Here is a 23,818-nt window from a genome sequence, read left to right as displayed (position 1 = left end):
TATAATCAAATTATAAATGTCTACATACAAAGTGATATGCGGCCATTGCTGTTTGAGTATGGTGGTTATGTAGGAAAAAGCCAACTCTTGGGTAGTCTTCTGAAGATAAGTTAGTTATCAGTGGATCTTACATTTGGGGGTAATGAATTCTATAGTTTGACTGCTTTAACAGAGAAAGATGCACCACCTATTATATTTTTCTTGTATGGTGGTGTTTTGAGGTGGGGTGCCAATCTTGAGCGGAGGTTTCTGTGTTGAATGTATTTGGTGATTTTATTCCTGATGAAAAGCAGTCCTGTTCCATGTATGGTTTTGTGGGTGATTCAAAACAGCTTGAAGGTGGATCTTCTGGCAACCAGTAACCAATGTAGGGCCCTCAAGGGAGGGGAGATGTGGGCTTGTGGCTTTGCATGTAGGAGTAATCTGGCAGCCGAGTTCTGAATGTGTTGCAGTTTTTTCATAGCAGATAGAGATGATCCATTGTAGAGGCCAGTGGCGTAATCCAGTTTAGATAGTACAAGAGCGATAGTAGCATGCACACTACGTGGGAATCCGAGGTGGGGGAAGATGCGTCACAGAGTTTTCATGGTGATGAAGCTTGATCTTGCTAATTTGTCCTTTTGGGCATTCATTGTTAACTTGGAGTCTATGGTAATTCCAAGATTTCTAACTGCCTTAGATACTTTGGAAGGTGGTCCCAGGTCATCAGGCCACTCGCAGAGTGGGTCATAATTTTGCCAATCACCACATGTGAATATTTCCGTTTTGGAAGCACTCAGTTTGAGATGGCTCCATGTCATCCACTGATCAACGGCTCTGAGGCAACTGAAGATTTGTGAGTTTCCAATTTCTTTGGGGAATTCAGTTTAAGGAGTATTTGTGTGTCATCTGCATAGTTGTAGCATGTGAGTTGAAATTCATTGATCATTGCTGGTAATGACATCATGTAGATGTTGAAAAGCATGGGTGAGATGATTGAGCCTTGAGTGACCCTGCTTTTGTGAAGTAGGGTTTAGACGAGAAAGGGGGAGTATGGATGACATTTGACCTGTTTTGAAGGGAGAATGTGATCCAGTCAAGAGTAGTCCCCTCTATGCCTGCTTTGTAGAGTCTTTGTATTAGGGTGTCATGGTCTTCTGTGTCAAAGGCAGCTGTGAGGTCCAAGAAAAGGAGTGTAGTGACTCCATGTGGTCTATTGTGTTTTTAAGATCATCCCAGATGGGATTGAGGGCAGATTCAGTGCCTCTTCCTGGGCAGAATCCAGTTTGGTAGTCTGAAAGTATGGAGTTATCTTCAATAAACTGTGACATCTGGGCAAATGCTGTGCTTTCTATCAGTTTGCACAGGAAAGGTCCATTTGTAATTGGTCTATAGTTGTTGGGGTCATGTGGGCCCAGGTTTGTTTTCTTTAATAATGGGCATATGTATGACTTTTTAAGGTCTTCAAGAAAGATTCCTGTAGTTAATATGTAAGAATAATTGAACCTGCTTGGAATTCGTGCACTTAACAAGCTCTAAGCACCATTCCTGTCCTTTCCTCCTGTACGGTCACCGTTTCAGAAGTCTAGCGCCATTGCAGACACCCTTGCACCATGAAGCAATGCAGCACACATAGAACGAGGAAATAACGAGGAGAAATGGTGATATTTATCCTTGACGTAAGATTTTGGTGCATCCCCAGGTTTACAAGATCTCATAAACCTGGGGATGTGTCAAAATCCATGGGTGTTGTATGGGAACACCTACCGCAACACTCATGGAATGCCTCCATAAGACAGAGGGAGGACACATAGAGATTTGTGCTGCCTTGCCTTACTCCATATCCATGAGGCCATTCAAAGCGATGCAAAGTGGCTTTGCGTGGCCTCATAGATATGATTTAAAGGTTTGCACCGCAGCTGCATCACATAGAGTGACACAACGGCTGTGCAAGGGGCTCATAAATATGCCCCTTATTTCCTATGAAAATATTTAGCGCTTTAAAACTGACTTTACAAAAACTCTAAAATAAGTAACTGCTGCACCTAGTCTAAACCACTTCCATTTGCAACTGGGAAAATATGTTTCACATTCTCCAATGGCAACTAATTTGTCAAAATAATGGGCAGCTGTGGGCAGGCATGGAGTACACTATAAAGTTAGGTAAACATAACATAATAATTGGACTGTACTTAGATGATTATGGAGACTTTTATGACAGTGCACTCAAATTTCTCAGCTCTGTGAAAGAGAGGCTCATCTGGTCCTTGTATTTTGTTTGGCATTCTGGTATTATTAGCCCTCCATAATGTATTATTTATTCAGGTCTAGACTGGAAAAACCTGTATTGGATGAGCTTGTTGCTGATGTATTATAGTTTTGCACACAACCCTCTCCTGTCCCCCCAGATTGATATCCTGTCCATGAGGAAGTAATGGAAGCCATTTTAAGTGTGCCAATGGTATATATCCTGAAGGAGGTGTGTGTTTTAATTATTATTTGAAACCCTGAATTAATTTAAGATTGACACAGAAACAATCAAAAGCAATAGAGATTTCACTGTGAGTAGAAATGGTCTGATAATTGGTTATAACCCAAAAACATGGATGAACCTAGAATAGATTAGTGGTCTCCAAAGAGAAAGAAACATTTTCAAGGTATGTATGAATTAAATATGCCTGTGAAGGCTAGAAGTAAATAAAGCTATTACAAGTATAATAATGAATGAGTTGCATTATGGCAGGAGAAGGAGGCATACTGATGCTAAAAACCCAAAGTACTGAGGGGAACATTCCTGCTGGAAGAGCCAAGTTTTCAAACATTTTCAAAGAGGTGAAGTTAGACAGCTGAAGAATGGAGAGTAGAAGCATATTCCAGTTTGTTTGCAATCACATAAGAGAACGATGGTCCCTGATCTTGCAAAAGAGTGATGTGAGATGAGATGGCCAGACACAGGAAGGCAGAGCACAAGACTTGTGCAGAATGGTAAGGTAGGGTATAATGTTTTTTGTTCAGGGAAGATGGGCCTTTACTTTTGAGGGCTCTGTGAGCAAGACAGAGGGTTTTGAAGACAGCTGGGTTGTGCACTCAGCACTAATGCAGTTTTCTGAGAAATTGAGAAACGTCTGCGCAAGTATCAATGAGGTAAAGTGCACCAACATATAATTGAAACAACATAATAAATAATACATCTCTTTTGTCATACCATTGAAAATTGTTATTGGAAGTGAACACGAAAGACTGAGTCAGGTTATAATGACTAATTGATAAAGTAAAGCCTTATTTGCGTAGATAGGAGAGGAACCTATATATTAAGAGAAACCAGGATACCACATACTCTTCCTTAGAGATAAATCAAGGAGATTATAATGTGAAGAGCTACTAGCACATGGATCTGCAAAACTTGAGAACTCTCTTTTATTATGTGGTCTTTAAAGCTGATACCTGCTTTTGGAGGTGCTCAGAAGGCATGAGATTCGAAATCTCCTACCACATTTTTGAGCAACGCATGAGATTCAAACCCTCTTACCACATTTTTAGGCAAATCTATTCTAAACTCTACTGCTCCAAGGCATTTAGGCAGTGTGGGGCACATACAAACCATGTAAAATAATAGCAATCACACATTCCTCTCTTTTATGCACTTCAGGCCTTAAGATCTGTACATCACACATGTGGTTGGGCACTGCCTAAGTACCCTTGCTAGGGATCCACCACTGACACTCCACATCTTGCTCATCATTCTGCATAAAATTAGTCAGGCATTGAGATAGATGGGGATTAGCATTGTGTGTAATGTGGTTGCCAACAACTTCAAAAGTCATTTGATGCTAAAATAAAACTTTACTAACAGACCACCACACCCCAGAAGGAGACAGACAACTCTGTGACAGACGTGGTCAGCCAGATACACTTTGAAGAAGCCCACATGCAGTGCACCATTGCAATCTGCCACAGCAACCACAAAGAAGGTGTGTGTCTCACACTCCTTTGATGCATGGCCTGCAGCTGGCATTGCATGCTGGTAGTTGACATGTGTGGCTATGCATCACTGTGACAGGCTGGTAACCTGTAATGGCTTAAAGCTCCAAAGTGCATCAGAAGCTCCTTGGAGCAAGGAATGCATATAGTACAGACTTTGTGCTGTGCTCTGGTGTATGAGTCTGCCATGCAGACTTCTAATATTGCTCCAATAGTGCATGGAAAACAGTGGTAGAGCCATTCTGTGGCCTGTATAATAGAGTTATCCATAAAGAAAGAACAGATTTCCAAGAGAAAGGGAGGAATAGTGAAAGTAGAAAAGAGGAGGGAAGGGAAACTGCAAACCTGCGAACACACACGCACCAACCCAACCATGTGTCATACGTTGTTGGCTGAGGAGTTGATAACACATGGTGGATCTCAAGGTGAGCTGGAAACCCATGTTCATAGTGGATTTTCCGTTTGGGTTTAGAGGATCTGCACAGCCATTGTCAATTAGGGGCCAGACATAAACAGCAATCTAATAAATTTTTGCTTTCGCTTTTTTATTTGTTTGCATTTTGGAGTGGAAGGAAGTGAAGGATAGAAATGCCTTACAGACAGTGCTTGGCACAAAGCCTCACCCTTCTCCAAGTCCACACTCCCTCCTCACACGGTGAGAAAGGTTTTGATCTTGGCAGATCTGAAACTGGATGAACAGTCTAAGCAATGGCAGATCACCAGGTGGTGATGGTTCTCTGCAGCCCTCTCATTCACCATAGTCTGAGGGCACATGCTAGCCATGCGAGTCACAAGGAGATTGGAGAGTCGAGAGAGAGAGGATTCAAAGTAGGCACAAAGACGTTCCGGGGTGACACTGTAGAATCTTCTCATCCTCATGGTCTTCTTGGCTACACGGCTTCTTAGCATAAATACTCCTAACAGAGTAAGCATTTGCCAATACCTCATGTACTCTCAAAAACAAATGATAAGTGGAACATAACATAGAAAATAGACCAAAAACCTTTGCCAAGACCGTTGTCTAGGTAAACCACTTCACCAGCTAGCAAATTGCCATCAGAATAAACGGAGGAACAATAACCTTTGGGAGGAGAATACAAACTCCATGTGCTCTGTGGAGCAGTCTTAGCTTTTGTGATACACCAGGCAACTTATATTCACCCCCATAGCCAGGGTATTCGGAGGCAAAGGATCCAAGAAGGATGAAACGTACAGAAGGACCAGGAGGGAGTAGGGAAGTGGAAAAAATAAGGGCCATATTTATACTTTTTGACGCAAAACTGCGCTAATGCAGTTTTGAGTCAAAAAAATTTGCGCCGGCTAACGCCATTCTGAAGCGCCATGCGGGCGCCGTATTTATTGAATGACGTTAGCCGGCGTTAGCCGGCGTTAGCCGGCGGCGCCGTCTGGTGTGCGTTAAAAAAAACGACGTACACCAGGCAGCGCCGGCGTAGGGGAAAATGGAGCTTGGGCGTCAAGAAATGGGGCAAGTCAGGTTGAGGCAATTTTTTCGCCTCAACCCGATTTGCGCCATTTTTTACGACTCCCAACCCCCATAGAAATGACTCCTGTCTTAGCAAAGACAGGAGTCATGCCCCCTTGCCCAATGGCCATGCCCAGGGGACTTATGTCCCCTGGGCATGGCCATTGGGCATAGTGGCATGTAGGGGGGCACAAATCAGGCCCCCCTATGCCACAAAAAAAAATTAAAAAAAACACTTACCTGAACTTACCTTAATGTCCCTGGGATGGGTCCCTCCAGCCTTGGGTGTCCTCCTTGGGTGGGCAAGGGTGACAGGGGGTGTCCCTGGGGGCATGGGAGGGCACCTCTGGGCTCCTTCAGAGCCCACAGGTCCCTTAACGCCTGCCTTTTGCAGGCGCTAAAAAACGGCGCAAAAGCGGCCGTACGTCATTTTTTTTGACCCGCCCACTCCCGGGCGTGATTTTTGCCCGGGAGTATAAATCCGACGCACATGCCTCTGAGTCGATTTTTTAGACGGGAACGCCTACCTTGCATATAATTAACGCAAAGTAGGTGTCCACGCTAAAAAATGACGCTAACTCCATTGACTTTGGCGCTAGACGCGTCTAACGCCAAAGTATAAATATGGAGTTAGTTTTGCGTCAAAAAAAACGACGCAATTCCGGCGCAAACGGAGTATAAATATGCCCCTAAATATCAGAGAGGAAGCTAAAAAAGAATAACCCACAGGAGGAAGAAAACAAGACATATTGAATGTTGTGAGTAACAGAAGATGGTTCAGTACCACAGGCCTCCCACTTTCTTCAGTGAAAGGCACAGTCAACTGCTGACAGGTGAGAGCTGGAGAAATATTGGATAGAGCCTTCAGAAGATCTTCAGTGGAGGCCTTATGCCTAAAGATTCCTTCAATCATTCCTTGAACAGAGATACGTCAGCAATGGTCCTGTCTACTGCAGAAGTAAATGCCCTACAGTGGGATGACAAAGAAAAGGACTAGCAAGATTGCAGGAAGGACTGAAACCACCCAGCCATAGCGGAAAAGCCAATGCTCACTCCATCTTGTTACAGCCAGACAATAGAATTCCCTAAACAATTGAGTATTCTCACAATAAAAATGTAACACTTTAAATTATTTTGGGTAGAATGACTTACATAATCACATGAAATGCTCAAAACAAAAGTTCCTACTCAAGATGAAAATTTAGTCCATGAATGAATGAATGGTATCATGTACCTACTCCCTCTATCCAGCTGATCTCTTGACAACAGTCATCTAAACGCATTCATCTAAATGTCATCTACAACAAGTGTGGTTTTAAATGTTTCCTGAATACATATGAATACACCCTCTCTCCTAATACAAAGTGCAAAGTTTGCAGATTTAAGACCAACAAAATTTCATCATAATCAAGGCTTAGCAAGGAACAGCATGGAAACGTTTAGAAGCTTTATCTAAGAAGATACTGCCGTACTAAATTTAAACAAGAGGGAGGGCAGTAGAAGATTGGGCCTAAAAGTCCTCAAATGTATTTATAGATTAAAGAACAGTAACATTAGTGACTGCAGAAAAGGCAAACTCCTTGAATCTGTGTATGTCTTTGGACTAGCATTGCCTTTTTTTAGGAAAGTCTTTACAATAAATCACTTGACTTGCATGTAGGCAAAGACAGGCCCATAAATGTAGAAAAGGGTAAAACAGGAGATCTTGAAACACGTGGCATGAAAAAGGCAGTCTCTGATTCCGTCCTAAGAAATCACCACTTCTCTATCTCTCTTTCAATTTACCACCGTGGGAACGACTAGGATTACTTCTTCAACAGGCAAGCAATTCCCTCTTTCTCAATCACCTTTGTATATGGCATTTCCACATATCTTTTCCCTTTCCTTAATCTATTTATGGGTACTTCTGCACAGCTTCCATAAAGAGATTCCATTGGAATATTGTCCTAAAATACATGTGAATGCTATTTAACAAATGCTCCTGTACGGAGGGAGATTACATTGTTCAGAAGTTTCGATGCTTCTGAAAAGGTGTACATGGATTGATATCGTATGCTCAAACTGTTTTTCCTCAAGTAAATCAAGAAGTGTCTGTATGAGTGGGTTAAGAATAATTGTTCGGACAAGGTCTACCTAACCAATCACAGTAAAGCTCCGACTCCATTAGAATCAACATCTGAGGTAATACCGTGGTAGAAACTGACTGGATTTTGAGACTATAATTTACTAAAATAAAATGTTCTATGGACACTTCGGTTGTCTAACCTATGAAAAAATCTGTATACACCTTGTATATGTGGATTGAATATTAAGGGCATTCTTTAAAAAGTCAACCAGACTCTTTCCAGTTTCAATGTTGGCTTCAGGGAGTCACAGAACCGGGAGATATGGGTCAGTAATAGAGCAACCGGTAAAACATAATTTAAATCTTATTTCCAGGGACAAATCCCTTCAGGTTTGTACACGGCGAAAATTTTTAGTTTAACTGCACTCAGGAATACCTTGTTCCAATAAACAGGACCAATTCTCTTCCTGCAATGAATATTTTCAGTCAACGGTAAGTTCCTAGTAGGGTTGCCCCCTGCCTTAGGGGGCTATTTGTTTCATTTATATTATTGTGGAGCAGGCAAGAACTTGATACACTATGCTAGTCCTTCATCTGTTTGCTCTAACAATAATTCGAAACCGATTTAGAGCTATCAAACAGAGTTTGACTGATTTTTTCTGTGCTTGCTGTTTACGGTTTGTGTTTCAGAAGAAAAAAAATCCAGATTTCAATGTGTTTCCCAATACTTTTACCGACTTGGACTTAAAAATATCAGCCAGGCCTGTAAAAAAGGCAAGGTGACAACCCTATTACAATGCCACCCACAATCAGGGTTAATAAGTTATGAAACCTCGTTTAGACACCATCCTACTATCATCAAACCATTTTTAATGTGTATTTATTGTGTGTTTGCAACATCATATGTAGTTGTGGTAAATTTACGAGCACTAAACAGTGACAGAGTCTCTGTGGCAAATACATAAGTCTTGAACCTCTGTAGGCACAATGAGCTATCAGAACACTACACAACGCCTTCTCAACGATTAAACAGGAAAACTAATGGAGCGAATGAAGCTTGAGATCCAATGAGTAATACACAGAGCTTGGAGACTGACACTCTCAATACCGGAACATACCAGTTAACATGACCACTTCCTTCCAAGTTATTACTGACACTATTCCTAGATCTGGATACTCTGATGGATTTTGGGTGCTACAGTCTTCATGTGCTTCCTTTAAATAATTAGATCAACACACCAAAAACAATGATTTATAATGAGAAGTTCAGGACCAGATACAGTGTAAGTAAAGACCTGGAGTGAAGGGGTCACCCTCATGCCAACAGACCCAGTGTTGCAGGATGGCCAGAGACAGCCGTCTACCACGAGGAGCTAGACTTATAAAATCTACTAGAAACAAGGGCTGTGAGACAGAAATTAACTAATCCTAGTGTGTCCCTCAGAAGATCAATTTTCTCATTATTTGAAATGGTTTGACATCCTCATGAGATATTCAAAGTGAACATTAATAGTTGGAAGAGCAGAATACATACTGGCCAGTCGCCCCCAGCCACTGATGTAACAGGAGTAGTTATTTTCAAGTAGTTGGCCGGCGGGTGCAAGACATCCAAGCTTCACCTTGTCATTGAGCTCAGCATCCCTGGATAACTTCATCAGGGCGATGTCATTACTGCAATCCAAATAAGCAGATGGATTAGTTACTAACTAAAGACTATCTTATCAAAGGGAGTGAAAGGTGGTGGACCCTCTAACACCCTTTGCCACCCGCCCCCCACACACACACACACATGCTCGTATTCGTACTCGTGATTGCAGTAGTGCTCTTGGGTCGCCAATGGGCGTTGAAGCTGCTAATGTATACTTCACAGATGTGGTCATGTTTTTGTCATACAATTCAGTATATGCTTTGAGCTATGACCCACAGACTTAGAGGCTCAGGATTTTAAGCCATAAAATCAGCACCTTGTCCTCTTTCTATTATTAAAAACATAGAAATGTGATTCCTCCTTCAATAAAATGCCTTTTACACATCACTCAGAAGGTCTTTAACGAAATTATGATATTTAAGTTCTTCAACGCCTTGTCAATGTTTCCTAAGTGATATAAAAAATGCAATTGCAATACAATACAACTAATCACCCCTGTGAACCCACTAGAAATTGTCATTTGCTGCTTAGACTTGAAGATGTTGATGTGTAATAGTCATGTCAAAGCTGGAGGAATGGAAAAGAATAAAGTTATTTTGGGGGTGTATAAGTACTGATATAAAACCTGATTTAGAGATTGGAGGGAACCGAAAATCTTCTAATCCCTGGAGGAGACTTTAAATAAGGATTACAGACCACAGCTGCACTTCCTCCACCAATAACATATTATTGCGGTGGAAAGTCAGCTGGTGGGTTCTACTCACTAGTTAGACATGCCTGTAGAAACTGCAAGATTTTCAGTTCCCTCAAACATCTAATTGAGGCCCTATGTCCTGCTGAAGGTGCTTTCATAAGAATTAACTATTCACCTATCTCTGATGGACAAAAACGATGTCATTGCATGAAATGTTACTGTGAGGGGACCTGGAAGCTGATGTTCAAAGCTATAGGAGAGAGGTTTGAGGATGCTCATTGTTCTTGGAGGATGGACTGGAGGATGTTCATTGTGTACATATCTCATGCAAGATATTTCTCCATCCCTTTTGTGCTGTGACACCGTGCACAGAATAGTGCAAAACATCTTTTTTTATATCACAAATGCTGTTATTGACATGCAACTCTTTGTTAATACACAATAGTATACCCTTTACACAATGAAGCACTGCAGCTTTTCACACAGCGTGGAATGGATGTTAGTAAACCTGGACCTCAGACTGTGTATCACCTTTGCAGAGCGGTCCAGGTAACCATCTCCCTGTTACCAGACTAGAGCTACCTAAGATGTAGTAACTCTAAGGCACACAAATGGAACATAGGGCCATATTTATACTTTTTGACGCAAAACTGCGCTAACGCAGTTTTGCGTCAAAAAAATTAACGCCGGCTGACGCCATTCTGAAGCGCCATGCGGGTGCCGTATTTATTCAATGACGTTAGCCGGCGTTAGCCGCCGGCGCTGCCTGGTGTGCGTGAAAAAAAACGACATACACCAGGCAGCGCCGGCGTAGGGAGATATGGAGCTTGGGTGCCAAAAAATCGGGCAAGTCAGGCTGAGGCGAATTTTTCGCCTCAACCCGATTTGCGCCATTTTTTCCGACTCCCAACCCCCATTGAAATGACTCCTGTCTTAGCAAAGACAGGAGTCATGCCCCCTTGCCCAATGGCCATGCCCAGGGGACTTCTGTCCCCTGGGCATGGTCATTGGGCATAGTGGCATGTAGGGGGGCACAAATCAGGCCCCCCTATGCCACAAATTTGTTTTTTTTAAAACTTACCTGAACTTACCTTAATGTCCCTGGGATGGGTCCCTCCAGCCTTGGGTGTCCTCCTGGGGTGGGCAAGGGTGGCAGGGGGTGTCCCTGGGGGCTTGGGAGGGCACCTCTGGGCTCCTTCCGAGCCCACAGGTCCCTTAACGCCTGCCATGGCGCTAAAAAACGGCGCAAAAGCGGCCGTACATCATTTTTTTTGACCCGCCCACTCCCAGGCGTGAATTTTGCCCGGGAGTGTAAATACGGCGCACATGCCTCGGAGTAAATTTTTTAGACGGGAACGCCTACCTTGCATCTCATTAACGCAAAGTAGGTGTCCACGCTAAAAAATGACGCAAACTCCATGGACTTTGGCGCTAGACGCGTCTAACGCCAAAGTATAAATATGGAGTTAGTTTTGCGTCGGAAATGCGTCAAAAAAAATGACGCAATTCCGGCGCAAACAGAGTATAAATATGCCCCACAGTCCCCAGAATCATGGTGCAGCTGAAGGTCAATCTGACAGTAGAACAAATCTGATATTAATAATATGTGACAGTCTTTTAGTCGATTAGTTATAGGCTATCTTCTTATTAAGAGCTTTGATCAATTTGGTTAAACCATATGAAAGCGAATCACACTAAGATTAGTGCTCAAGAAGAGCATCCCCAATGGGCATCTCAAGGCATAGTGTGGAGCTTAATGCATCAGGTTTCATCTCTGAAGGAACAAAGGAGATTGATGTCCAAATGGTGCTCAGTTGCAGAGTTTGATCAGCTAATGCCAATAATTGCATGGGATCATTGTTGTCAGTTCTGAGCGGAGGATAGGCAGTTTTCGAGGGAAGGAGTGTATGTCACAACATCACATAGCAAAATAACACCCGGCCTTAACGTTGTATGCAAAATATTGTCTACCTCAATATCATAAAGATAAGTACTTATAGGAAACTGAAAATATACTATTCTTAACTTCATGTTTGTGTATGTGGAAGGTATATATATTAGTAATGTACGTAAATGTGAAGTTCAAAATAAAAAATCTATAAATACAGGACACTCAAGGAAGTTTCCATCAGTACTGAGCTGGAAACAGTCTTAGACTTAAAAGGAAGGGCCATAATTAAGGTACGTTTGCACACATTTGTGAACATCACTGAACAGATTGTATGACTGAGCAAGGAACCCAAGAGGATATAGTATACTTAGCTTGAATGACAAACAACTGGTGATGTCTCATATAATCAACACTAGAGCTGCTAGTAAATTGGTACTTGCTGATGTTAATTATTGACTGTATGCAATCAGTGGCATGATGCAAAATAAAGGGGCCCCATGCAATATTTGAAAAGACCCCCAGCTTTAGTCTTCCATATCTCGCAGATATTTAGAGGGCCTTGAAGGGTTGAGAGGTCCCAGAATGGTTGGGGGCCCGCTGCACCACAGGAGCTTCAGGGGCCTATGTTATGCCCCTAGTTTGCATTTACACAGGTATATGGACATCACTTGATTACAATTGTCTGATAAATGTTTTCATTATTTGGCATTCGATAGCACATTGCATCACTTTTTTGATCCATTCAGTCAGGTTTGTTTTTTTCTAAATAGTCAAAGAATGCAAAACAACACTTGATTTTGTCACTATTTCCAAGACAGAGCCATCGGGTTTACATGTGCCTCTCAATTTTTAGAATAAGTAAAATATTAAATGTGAACATGAGCAAAAGCTGATAATGAAACAACAACAGAAGGAATGTGGAAGTTATAAAAGTGTGAACCCCTGAGCAGCCACTTACCCACATGCTGCACATATGCTGATCCAACGCGGGTGTACAAAGATTTCATTACTATTGACTGGGATGCGCTGTTCACTGCCCTCCTCTACATCCCTGTTGTGTTCTCCCAACACCACCTGGTACTCACGTCCTTTCCTGCAAGACACATTAAATAATTACAAATGATAATTATGCATCTTTGAGTTGTCTTCTAGAAAATAGAAGACTTGAAGTTGTCAACTGATCTTAGGTGAAGCTTTGTGTTATGTTTCAATTTATAAAGGATTTAGAGTAACAAATTCATGGGTCTTGGAAATGAGACAGCACTCTGTATATCATGACCTAAGTTTCAGCTTTAGCCTCGCATCACAGCTCAGTCTCTGGGAGCCAGTCAGTGGTTCCAACTTTGAATTAATCAAACAATAAGTGGTCTTTTGACGGGCAACAACTGGAGGTGGATAAGAACTTTGAATCAACTAGGCCCATTTCAGAGATAGCATGAGAAAAAGAACTGTGTATTGAGTGGCCATTGGCACTTCAACAGCTGGAAACAGCTAAGACCTTTCAACCACCCAAGCCTGGTTTCACAGCTAGTGTGAGCAGAGGGAAAGAGTGTGAATGGCCTCTTGGGCTCCAACCAACAGCTGAAGGCAGCAAAAAACATTGGACCACCCAAGCCTGGTTTCAGAGTAGTATGAGCAAAGATAATGCTATTGTGTGCCTTCTGGAAGCTCACGGCTCAGTATCAGACATGATTTCCTTGATCAATAGACATATCGCTGAGCTTCAATATGTTAATCCACAGTATGCAATATGGCACCTCTCTTGCTTGGGTCAAGCTTTCCCTGAATCTGTTAACAGTTCTTTGAACTACATTTTATCACCTATGTAATCAAGTGTATACATTGACCTTCTTGCAATGATCTGTTGAGTTTCACTCATTAGTGATCGTTTTCTAGGTGGCCCTTTGGAATCATTAGACCTTTATGGTACCAAATCCAACAAAGCCAAGTCAAAGTCTGTTGCGTGTTTTTACCCTGGCTGTCAGAGCACCACTTGCCAAAACAATCTGCTCACGTCTTGAGATTTAAGTTTGGATTCTCAATAGTTATTTTAATATGATTTCAGACATAAGAAAAGTGTTTCTTCTTGTTTCCCATCTTTTCTCATGTGACAAATAATTGATCAAATTATTTCTTCACCATGAAAAAATGATTCATTGCAGATTATATTCCAATTCAAATGGTACCGACAGATTAAAGGAATAAGAAGGAACAAGGCATATTCTGTTGACCTTTACTGTGATTTTAAATAAATTTACCTGTGGGGCTGGCTTATTTTTTTTGGCTTATCTAGATTGGCTTACCTAAATTTACTGGCAACAGGTAGATTACATTTTCATATTTTTATCACCAAATCTCAAATTAATGGATTAATGTATTACAGTTTCAATGCCATCAGGGCAACAACTGATTGGGCTTTACCATCTAGGATACAACTTGCACACAACATTGATATTTTGAGTTCCCAGCACCTATTAAAACAATTGACAGAAATCCTGGGGTGTAGTGAGTAACAAACACAATTTGGAGGCATAGTTTTCAAATTACTGTTTCATTTTACAATCCTCATCTATACATTTTCTGAAATATATGGGTTCAAATCAATAGTCACTGTTTGAGAATGTATTAGATTTTTCTCCTGGCATTCATATGATATTCTTGGTACTCAATCTTGTTTTGCATGCTATTTTGTAAGAGGTTTTAATTGCTATACATAGAAAAGATTTGAAACCAGAGTGAAGTATGGTTCTAACATTTCCAGCACTTATTGGCCCTTCTAAGAAATGTCCTTTTTTTTTATCTATCGGCTTGACATTCCTAGCTCCTGCCACCTCCGTGTTGATTTCTTCAGTTTACTTCCATTCAATAAAGTAGGTCTCCTATGTATGATCTGCTACCACATTTTGGCTATTGCAACCATCTGCTAAAAATGTCCCATCCTTGATAGGTTTCTTTAAAGAAGTACATTGGAAAATTGGTTGTTTAGATAACATTGCATCTTTCCCTTTTCATCCTGTCACTGTTTAAAAGTTCCTGCATTGGATAGCCTATAGGAAATCACCTGTTTCTTTTAGACTATTGTGAGATCCAGTTAAGGCACAACATTATGTTAATTATAAGTTCAAAAAGAGCCATCCTTCTTAAATGTTAGTAGACACCAATTACAGTTTGTATTCTTCTCTCACATAAAACTTATATTTTGTAGGGACTTCATTTGATTATCAGTAAATTTGGAGATTGGAACGGTGTGTGGGGGGATGCATCATTAAATGGTAATAATTGTAAATGTTACTATTCGCTAACTCGGTGGATGTCATTTAAAGCAGGACTGAGAGCCATACTTGCTTTTTTCGCCAGTGCCTTTCTGATTGCAGATCAGGAAATGAATCAAGGCAGCAAGGGAAGATAGAAGGAAATAAGGAGGGAAATCAGGAAGGAAGGAAAAAAAGAAGTACCAAAGGAAGAAAAAAAAGAATTAAGAAGGAAGGAAGAAAGGGAATTAGGAGGGAAAGTAAAGGATGGAAGAAAAAAGAGAAAGAAATACGGAAGGGACAAAAAAGGAAATATGAAAAGAAAGAAAGTATAAGGGCCATAGGCAGGAAATTGCTTTTTTTGATTAGAGATAAAATAATATGGAAAACTGAGTAATATCTGGCCACTCAACGCATCTTACATTCATCATAATTTGCAAATGATCACAAGTTATACAAATAAAAACAATAAATTACAAACTGCAAACATTTCTAGCCATTTATTTAGCAAAGAACACTATAATACTTGATTATCTTGTTTGGAACACAACTACATTGCCTTACAAATGGTTGACTTCAAAATACCAAAGTCAATAACAGCATGAGCTGATGGACTCTTGGTTTGATCTGATAGGAGGCGTTATGACTACAGGTTTTATATCATGAGGCAAAGTTACTTCCCACCCCTGAGGTCACCAGTAGTTCAGGTGTGTGGGATTGTAGGGTAATCCATGGGAATACAGGTGGGACCCTGTAACCCTCGAAAATGGGAATACTCCACCTGATTCCACCTTCATCTTTCATTTTCTCCACAATTTCATTCAAACATTTTGCCATCTTAGAGTAGGCAAAATTACCAGGTGAAAGAGTACAGTAAATTCTTGACTCTCATAATTTCCAAGGAGCAAGTATCTAAGGATTCAACCCCATTAGAATTAAAGCAGGACTCAAATAAGTTTTACGTATTCAAAACCAATAGTTCAGATGGCAACAACCCATATGTAAAATCTTAGGCCCATATTTATACTTTTTTAGCGCCGCATTTGCGCCTGTTTTTGACACAAAAACGGCGCAAACTTACAAAATACAATTGTATTTTGCAAGTTTGTGCCGCCTTTGCGTAAAAAAATTATGCAAATGTGGCGCTAAAATAGTATAAATATGGGCCTTAGTCTCAGTCTCCAAAATACTGAGGAACAAAGCAGCATGCCTTAATCAAATACAGAAGACCCTTGGTCTGAAAAAGTGTTTATTTACTTAGCTAGCTAGGTTGAGCTTCTTTTGTTTGTCTGTGAGTCAGACTCAGAATTCTGGGTGACATGTTCAACTCAAAGGAGAGTTAATGAAGGTGTCTAAACTCAGACATATATTTTCTAGTTTTCAGAAACCGGTAAGATGCCTGTTTGCAGCGTTTTAGTGTCAATAATGCGATGGAATATCATTTGCAAAGTCAATGAGAAACAGTTGTCATAAAATTAAACCTGTAGCATCAGTTATACTTCTTCTTGGTTAAAGTGAAATGCACCTTGGAGGTAGAACATAACAGTAGGATACTAGGCATCTTGCTTGTTTAATCACCTTAATGTGGCGTTTATCTGGGTGCATAGGGCTGAGAGTGATACTGGAACCTCCTTACTTTCCTTTGATCAGGGTAAAAAGGCCCCGAAAAAAGGCTAAACATGTTGAACTCGATCTGTTGAATACCATCTCTGCATTATGCCTCATTTCCAAGTTGGTAACTGAGTATTTGATGTATTCACTTCAGCCTTTAATTACCTCACCACAGGGTCAAGTTATTTATTGGGTATGGTAAATACCCCATCCTATTTCGCACATCTTGGAATCATATCTATGTGTCACTAGCATCAGGTCCTGGATACTGGTTAATTTCAACTTCTCTACTGAACCCTCTGAAGGCGCAACCACAGGAAAAATGACATAACAAATACGTTACAGCCATTGTCTAAAACCACACAAATATAATCTGTCTTCCTGAGTTCCCCAACAACCTGCCCTTGCTTCCAGCCATTCCATATAATCCTCCATAAAATTTTCACAACGTACGAGATGCAGTGCGCAGCTGTCATGACCCAGTTGGGGGCAATGAGGGACCCTCCGCAGGTGTGGTAGTATGCACCTCCACTCAGGTACTGAAGAGAGACCTATCAGAAAAAGAGAAAAATATGATGTATATTTGATTTCTATGTAAGCGTCCCTTCTCCTCTGCCCCTTCCTTTTTCACTTCTCTCTCTCTCCCTCTCTCGACTCTACAGTCTCTGGAGCCTCATCTCCTCTCCATTTTATCATATTCACTCAGTAAACCTAGACTTCATCACCTTCGTCCACTCTCTGTCGCCAGAGTTTGTCCTTTGTCTTCAATGCCCTGAATCACTAGGCCACCAGGTGGAAAGATCACTTTGGGTTTTGATCAAGCAATGATATGTCTAAGTAGCCAACAGGACAGAGAAAAAAACACAGGAAATCTCAAAATCCAGATTTCAGTTGCAAGCTTTCTTGCCACCCAAATCGGGATTCCCACGTGACTCATTGGGCCCAACAGTCTTCTCTCTGCTATGATGGAGGGTTCATGAATTGGCACCATTTGAGTGAAGGCCCCTGAGTTACTGCTTCTTGGCTTTCTGTGAGGTGGGATTTATTCCCATGCTCTTCAGCAGTGCACACTCTGTAACTTACTTCCAATGCTGAAGCAGGACCCTGCCCTGTAACCCATCCTGTGTATCATGTCATGCCCTGCTGTGGTGTGGCCTCCTCTGTCATCTTGGCCCTGTTACTTATAGTCTGGAGAGCTACTGCAAACGACATATGGGTCTCTATAAGAAGTAAAGAGGACTTCATGAAGACTTTTTAATGCTTTTAAGTATCTTTTCACGTATTTCAATATCTCTGAAGGGACTTCTCTTACCTGCCAGGGCCAGCTGTGTGGTCTGGCATCTTCGCCATTTACCACTCTGACATTGGGTGTGTAGTCGGGTCTGCCGCACCCATAGGCTAAAGAAGAGAAAGCAATGAAAAGGTTTTCAGCCAAGCAATGTAGGTATTTCTTTTATTCTTCTAAGTATTATATTCATACATCCACAACAGTTCATCCAGGTGCTGCACACAAGTGCATACATACACAGATCAATAAAAAGACCCATTATCTCTTTGGCAAACAGCAAAAACTGAAAGGAAAAACGGATCTAAATGAAAGAAGCAAGAATTTCAGAGTTTATGGGTCACTCGAAAAGCAGTGAATTAGAGTCTCATGCTCTTACAACATTCCCTGGTCAAGCGTTAGATGAGCAGTCCAAGGCACGGTACTAGATGCAGCACCAGTCACCTGAGGAAGGATCAAATGGACCATTGATATTAAAGTCCAATTCTATGCAATTTTTTTGTCTGATCCCTGAGATCAGCTTGAAATCAATGGAGAGGCTCTCAGGAAATCATTGTCCATCAGTGTTTTGAAGGCTTGTTCTAAAAGCAAGACGGGCTTCATTCTCTAAATAGCTTTGTTCTGCACTAACTGGAGTATCTGCAACAGGCCAGGTGGAAGCGATGTGGGGAACATATGATACAAGGTCCTGAGTCGACAAGAGCTGCTGCAGATCCATGATCACACTGAAGTGATAAAGGCCCAGGTTTGACTAAGGTTACACTCTGATGCCCAGTATTCAAATTCATTGGGCCTGATTTACAAGGTTTTGGCAGAGGGCAGCGCCCCAAGCCTTCTTGCTGTGCTGCCCAGCGTCAAAAGAAAAGGGCAGGAATGCACTGTATCTATAAGATAAGGCACATTCCTATCCTTTACCTCTGCAATGGTGCACAATTGGCTGCCATGCACCAACGCAGGCACCCTTGCACCATGGCATCTGTGTTTTAGTAATAATAATTTCTGTGCAGGAAGGGACACCTTCCTGCACAAAAACAATCACTGAAGACAATTTACTCTTACTATGTGTGCTGCAGAATGAAGCACACATAGAAAGAGAAAGAAAAACAAGGAGAAATAAGGATTCTCCTCGTTGCGCCTCCCTTACGTCTACGCTGGGGAGGCATACGCTTTTGACGCATTCCCAGGTTAAAAAAATCTTGTAAATCTGGGACTGCGTCAAAATCCATGGATGTTGTGTGGGAACACCAATGGAACACCTCTTTGATGAAAAGTAAGGCAACACAGTGATTTGTACTGCATAGCATTGCTCCTTATCTACAGGGACATGAAAAGCCACACAAAGTGGCTTTGCGTGGCATTGTAGTTATGGGCCTGCACCACCCGTGCATCGCATAAAGTGACGCATGGGCAGTTCAGACCGCTTGTAAATAAGCTCCATTATTCTTGTTAGTCTGTGGGGCTCTCAAGGCCACTCTGGTTTAGTCTCAGGTGGTTCTGTAGGCTTAGAAATATAGGCTAAGATTTTCAAAGATTTTACTTCGGGTACTTCGGGTTTGCAAAACTTTTTTGACGCAGACCCAATGCAAAATCCTTTGTAGTATTTACAAAGCAACACAGTTGGCTATTTGTATTGCTCTGTAAAAAAAAAAAAGGAGTAACAATCCACAGTGTATTGAACTGTCTTGCATTACTTTGCACCAGGTAGGCATTCCGTGGGTGGTGCATGGGCATTCTACTGCATCCACCGATTAATTTTGATGTGAAACCATATAACAAAATGGTCCATCATCCTGAGGCTGGCGAAATGAGGAGTAATGGAACTTTCTCTTGTTTCTCGAGAAAGTGCCATTTCAGGGGCAAATTTAACATTGCAATTTCCTTCATTTGTGGAACACTATATTGAAGGAAATTTCAATAGGTGGATTCTTCCCCAAATTTATCTCTTGACCAAGAAATAGGAAGGTTTTACATTACCACCCAAGTCTCAATGCAACCCTTTATTGTGTGTAGCATTAGCGTACTGATCGGTGGTGTAACTCAAAATCTCAAAATGACGCAGCCCCTGCAGAAAGTGTTGAAGAGCCCCTGAGTCTCCCATATTTCACAGATATGCATTACCTTTGGGCTACATGGACCCCCGTTGAAGGGTTGGGGGCCCCCTAGAGGGTTGGGCCCCCCTACACTGAAGGGTTCGAAAGGGCTTTCATTACACCCCTGGTAATGATGTCTTTGTATAAAATCCCCTAAGAAGGCTCTAGCACCCATCGAACAACAGAATTAATCTTTGTGGCATGCCAAAAGGAGATGAGCCCTCATGGCAACCCTACAAACCCACGGCTACCTGTGGTGTCCTGCATTGGAGGAAAGACAGGATCACATGTAAAGCTGTTCTCGGAATTAAAGGTAGTCCCTGGGACACTGAAGCATCGCTGTATGAATGAGTGGTCTAAAGACAATCATAAGTGATTGACCAAAACAAATCTTTTGTCATGCATATCAGGCTCAGGAACAGTCAGAATAACTGTAAAGATAGTCCTAAACAAGCAAAAGGCTTAAGGCAGCCTGTTAGGTGGGATGAGGTAACCCTCAAAAGATCGACCTACAAGCAGAGTCTGGGGAATAGGAAAAAGCTGTGGAGGGGCTCATCTTCTGCTGCTCTGTGGTTGCAACTGAATGCAAGAAACTTGTGCTGAAGTGGAGGAAGTAACTAACACGACTGCCAATTCACAGTCACTTTGGTTTATCCTGGATGCAAACTATCAGCGATCAGGAACACAAATATAATAAGGGGGTGTTCGGTCTGTACAAGAGGTGGTTTGGCCTTTGAATGAATATGGTCTTAAAACCCGTGAAAAATGCATTTCGCGAATATGAGGAATCTGAGTGTCAAAGAACATCTCTCCTTTGTGGGAACAACCTTAAGGTGGTAAATGCTGGATGTAATGATGACCGTGTGTAATTATAGTCCATTTTGATGCAGCTGCACTGAGGTCTATGGCACATGGGGACCAGATCTGATAAGACTTTGCACTGCTGCAAAGTCATGCAAGTGGCACAAAGTGGAGCAAAGTCTAGAATGGTTTTTACTTTCAAACGCAAATAAGGTGACTTTCCTTGACGCAAATTGTGCTCTGCAACTTTGATTGCCCTGCTGCATTGACCTATAATTTAGTACATCTGCTCCAGGGTGTTTGGCAGGAATTAGGAAGAGAAGTGTAGGGATAAGAATGAAGACAGGCCCAAAAACAAACTTTGAAATGCTCTCCTGCAAGTTGCACTTTGCCTCCCTTAACGTTAGCTCCAATCATTTCACCTTCCATGTTTTCCAGCACACAAAAAGCATTTCACTTGTACGCATATGTCTGATGGAGGGTGTGAAGGCTGAAGTCAAGTCAAAGGGAGAGGGTGAATGGGAATAAAAGGCTGATGAGGGCTCTTCACTGCCCAGGGACCTTCTAGCCTCCCAAGTTGCTTGTACAATAGCTGCCTGCTCATTGAGGTCTTGGAGCTCTCAGCTGTCTCCCATTGTGACACCAGGAGGTGTACTATTTCCCAAGTGTTAGGACGCCTATACCACTGACCCTACCAAAAGGGAATATGGTAAGCACCCCAGGACTTATGTCCAGGTGATCAGCAGACCCTTTGATGAGTATCAATTTTAATCCTAAAGCAAGAGCTTGCACAAATACTTCTTTATGTAGAATGTAGGCCCTGATTTATACTTTTTCACGCAAAACTGCACTAACTCAGTTTTGTGTGAAAAAGTATACTGCCCGCTAGCGCCATCCCAAGACATCGGCCGGGCATGATATTTATGGTATGACGGTAGCCAGCGGTAAGGCCTGGCTAGCGTCATGAAAAAGAACACTAGCCAGGTGGGGAAGGCATAACGGGAACAGGAGGTTGTGCGTCAAAGGATGACACTAGTCTGGTAAGAGGCCTAAAAATGCCTCTAACGCACAACCCCCATGGTCATGACTCCTGCGTTAGTAAAGACAGGAGTCATGCCCACCACCCCCAGTGGCCATGCCCAGGGCACATATGCGCCCTGGGCATGGCCATTGGGCCCAGTGCCATGTAGGGGGGCACAAGTTAGGCCCCCCTATGACACTTTGAAAAAAATTGAAATACTCACCTGAACTTTCCAGTCTGACCTGGGATAGGGTCACCCCATCCACTGCCATCCCTCTGGTGTGGGTGGGGGTGTCCCTGGGGCTAGGGAAGGGCACCTGTGGGCCCATCCATGGTCTCTGACCATGGAAATAGGCCCACCGGTCCCCTAACGTCTGCCCTGACCCAGGCATTAAATAATGGCGCTAAGCAAGCGTAGTGACATTATTTAAGGCCCTCTTCCCCCTGTGCTTGATTTTAACACGGGGGATTGATATGGTGTTAAGGCCATATCGTCATTTTTTGCACGGGAACACCTACCTTGCATCTCATTGACGCAAGGTAGTTTCCCGCAAGCAAAAATTGACTTTAACTCCATAACTTTGGCACTAGATGGGTCTAGCGCAAAAGTATAATGGAGTTAGGTTTGCACCAAATTTGCGTAAAAAAATGACGCAAATTCGGCGCAAACAGAGTATAAATCTGGGTTGTAGTGTGTTAGACAAGGCAAACTTACAGGTCTATAACAGGTTTATTAGAGGACCGCAATATGTTTTGTGTGTTGTTATACAAGTTATGGAGGATGCACTGTAGGTTTATAGCTTCCTTTTGCGTCCACCCTACTAGTCATATAATGCAATTATAGGTGCCAGAACTGCGGCAACCCATATCTTAACTACATCACACTTTGGTTTATCAAATTTACAATAGTACCTAATAGAACCCTAAGGAGTTACCAGCCTGTAAATCCCTATATCCAGGATTTTTCACCCAGATACTCTAGCTCCTGAACAAACCAAAATAGTAGCAGTAGCAGTAGGGGTATTCTTTCTTCGGTTGTAAAAACCATAGAAGAAACACGTTACAGAATACAAAATATTAACGATCATGAAGACATTAAACTCACATAATAAATAATAAAAAGTAAAAGTTTAAAACAGCTGAATTTTTTCAAGTGTCAGTTCATCTCTATATCGTATACTCTCAATGCCATCAGCCAAATATATATACAACTTGCAGTACCACATTGCGTCTTCCACACTACATAGATTATTTACAGGGCAGCAAATTGCTTAACATCTCTGCTTATAGGCTTTGTCGGCAGCTGTAAAGTGCATTTGCAATCAAATATTATCCCAAGACATAAAAAACAAGTTGGCACCAGACACATCACATTAGAGCCAGCACATCAGATGGCATCCTATTTTAACACCTTGCTCCTTAGCCTCCAAGTATACAATAGGAATCGAGATAATGCAAACACTAACCACTCAGCAGTATCTCTTCTGAGGATCCTCAGGGCCGTATTTATACTCTGGTTGCGCCGAATTTGCGTCGTTTTTTTCGACGCAAATTCGACGCTAAACTAACGCCAACTAACGCCATATTTATACTATGGCGTTAGACGCTTCGGGCGCCAAAGTGCCCGGAGTGTGCGTCATTTTTTAGCGTGAACCCCTTCCTTGCGTTAATGATATGCAAGGGAGGCGTTCCCGTCTTAAAAAATGACTCCCAGGCCTTTACGTGGTATTTATACTCCCGGGCAAAAATGACGCCCGGGAGTGGGCGTGGCCAAAAACGGCGCATTTGCGCCGCTTTTTAACGCCTGGGTCAGGGATGGCGTTAAGGGACAAGTGGGCTCAAAATGAGCCCAGAGTGCCCTCCCCTGCCCCCAGGGACCCCCCCTGCCACCCTTGCCCACCCCAGGAGGACACCCAAGGACGGAGGGACCCATCCCATGGACATTAAGGTAAGTTCAGGTAAGTATTTTTTTTTTTTTTTGTGGCATAGGGGGGCCTGATTTGTGCCCCCCTACATGC

The 23,818-nt window shown here is 42.1% G+C and overlaps 1 protein-coding gene across 1 annotated transcript in view; it reads right to left on the bottom strand.

The window, feature by feature from the left end:
- LOC138300537 (chymotrypsin-like elastase family member 3B) overlaps positions 1–23,818 on the bottom strand; it is a 34,558-nt gene that overhangs the window by 5,628 nt on the left and 5,112 nt on the right. The window contains exons 2-5 of the mRNA XM_069240023.1: positions 17,916–18,001; positions 17,057–17,154; positions 12,700–12,834; positions 9,043–9,179 (exon numbers count right to left, since the gene is read on the bottom strand). Coding sequence (XP_069096124.1) covers positions 9,043–9,179; positions 12,700–12,834; positions 17,057–17,154; positions 17,916–18,001 — 456 coding nt within the window. The remainder of the gene's footprint in view (positions 1–9,042; positions 9,180–12,699; positions 12,835–17,056; positions 17,155–17,915; positions 18,002–23,818) is intronic.

The sequence above is a fragment of the Pleurodeles waltl genome, chromosome 6 (assembly GCF_031143425.1).
Source record: "Pleurodeles waltl isolate 20211129_DDA chromosome 6, aPleWal1.hap1.20221129, whole genome shotgun sequence".
NCBI classification, from domain to species: Eukaryota; Metazoa; Chordata; class Amphibia; order Caudata; family Salamandridae; genus Pleurodeles; species Pleurodeles waltl.
This window is presented reverse-complemented; position numbering and strand designations above follow the sequence as displayed.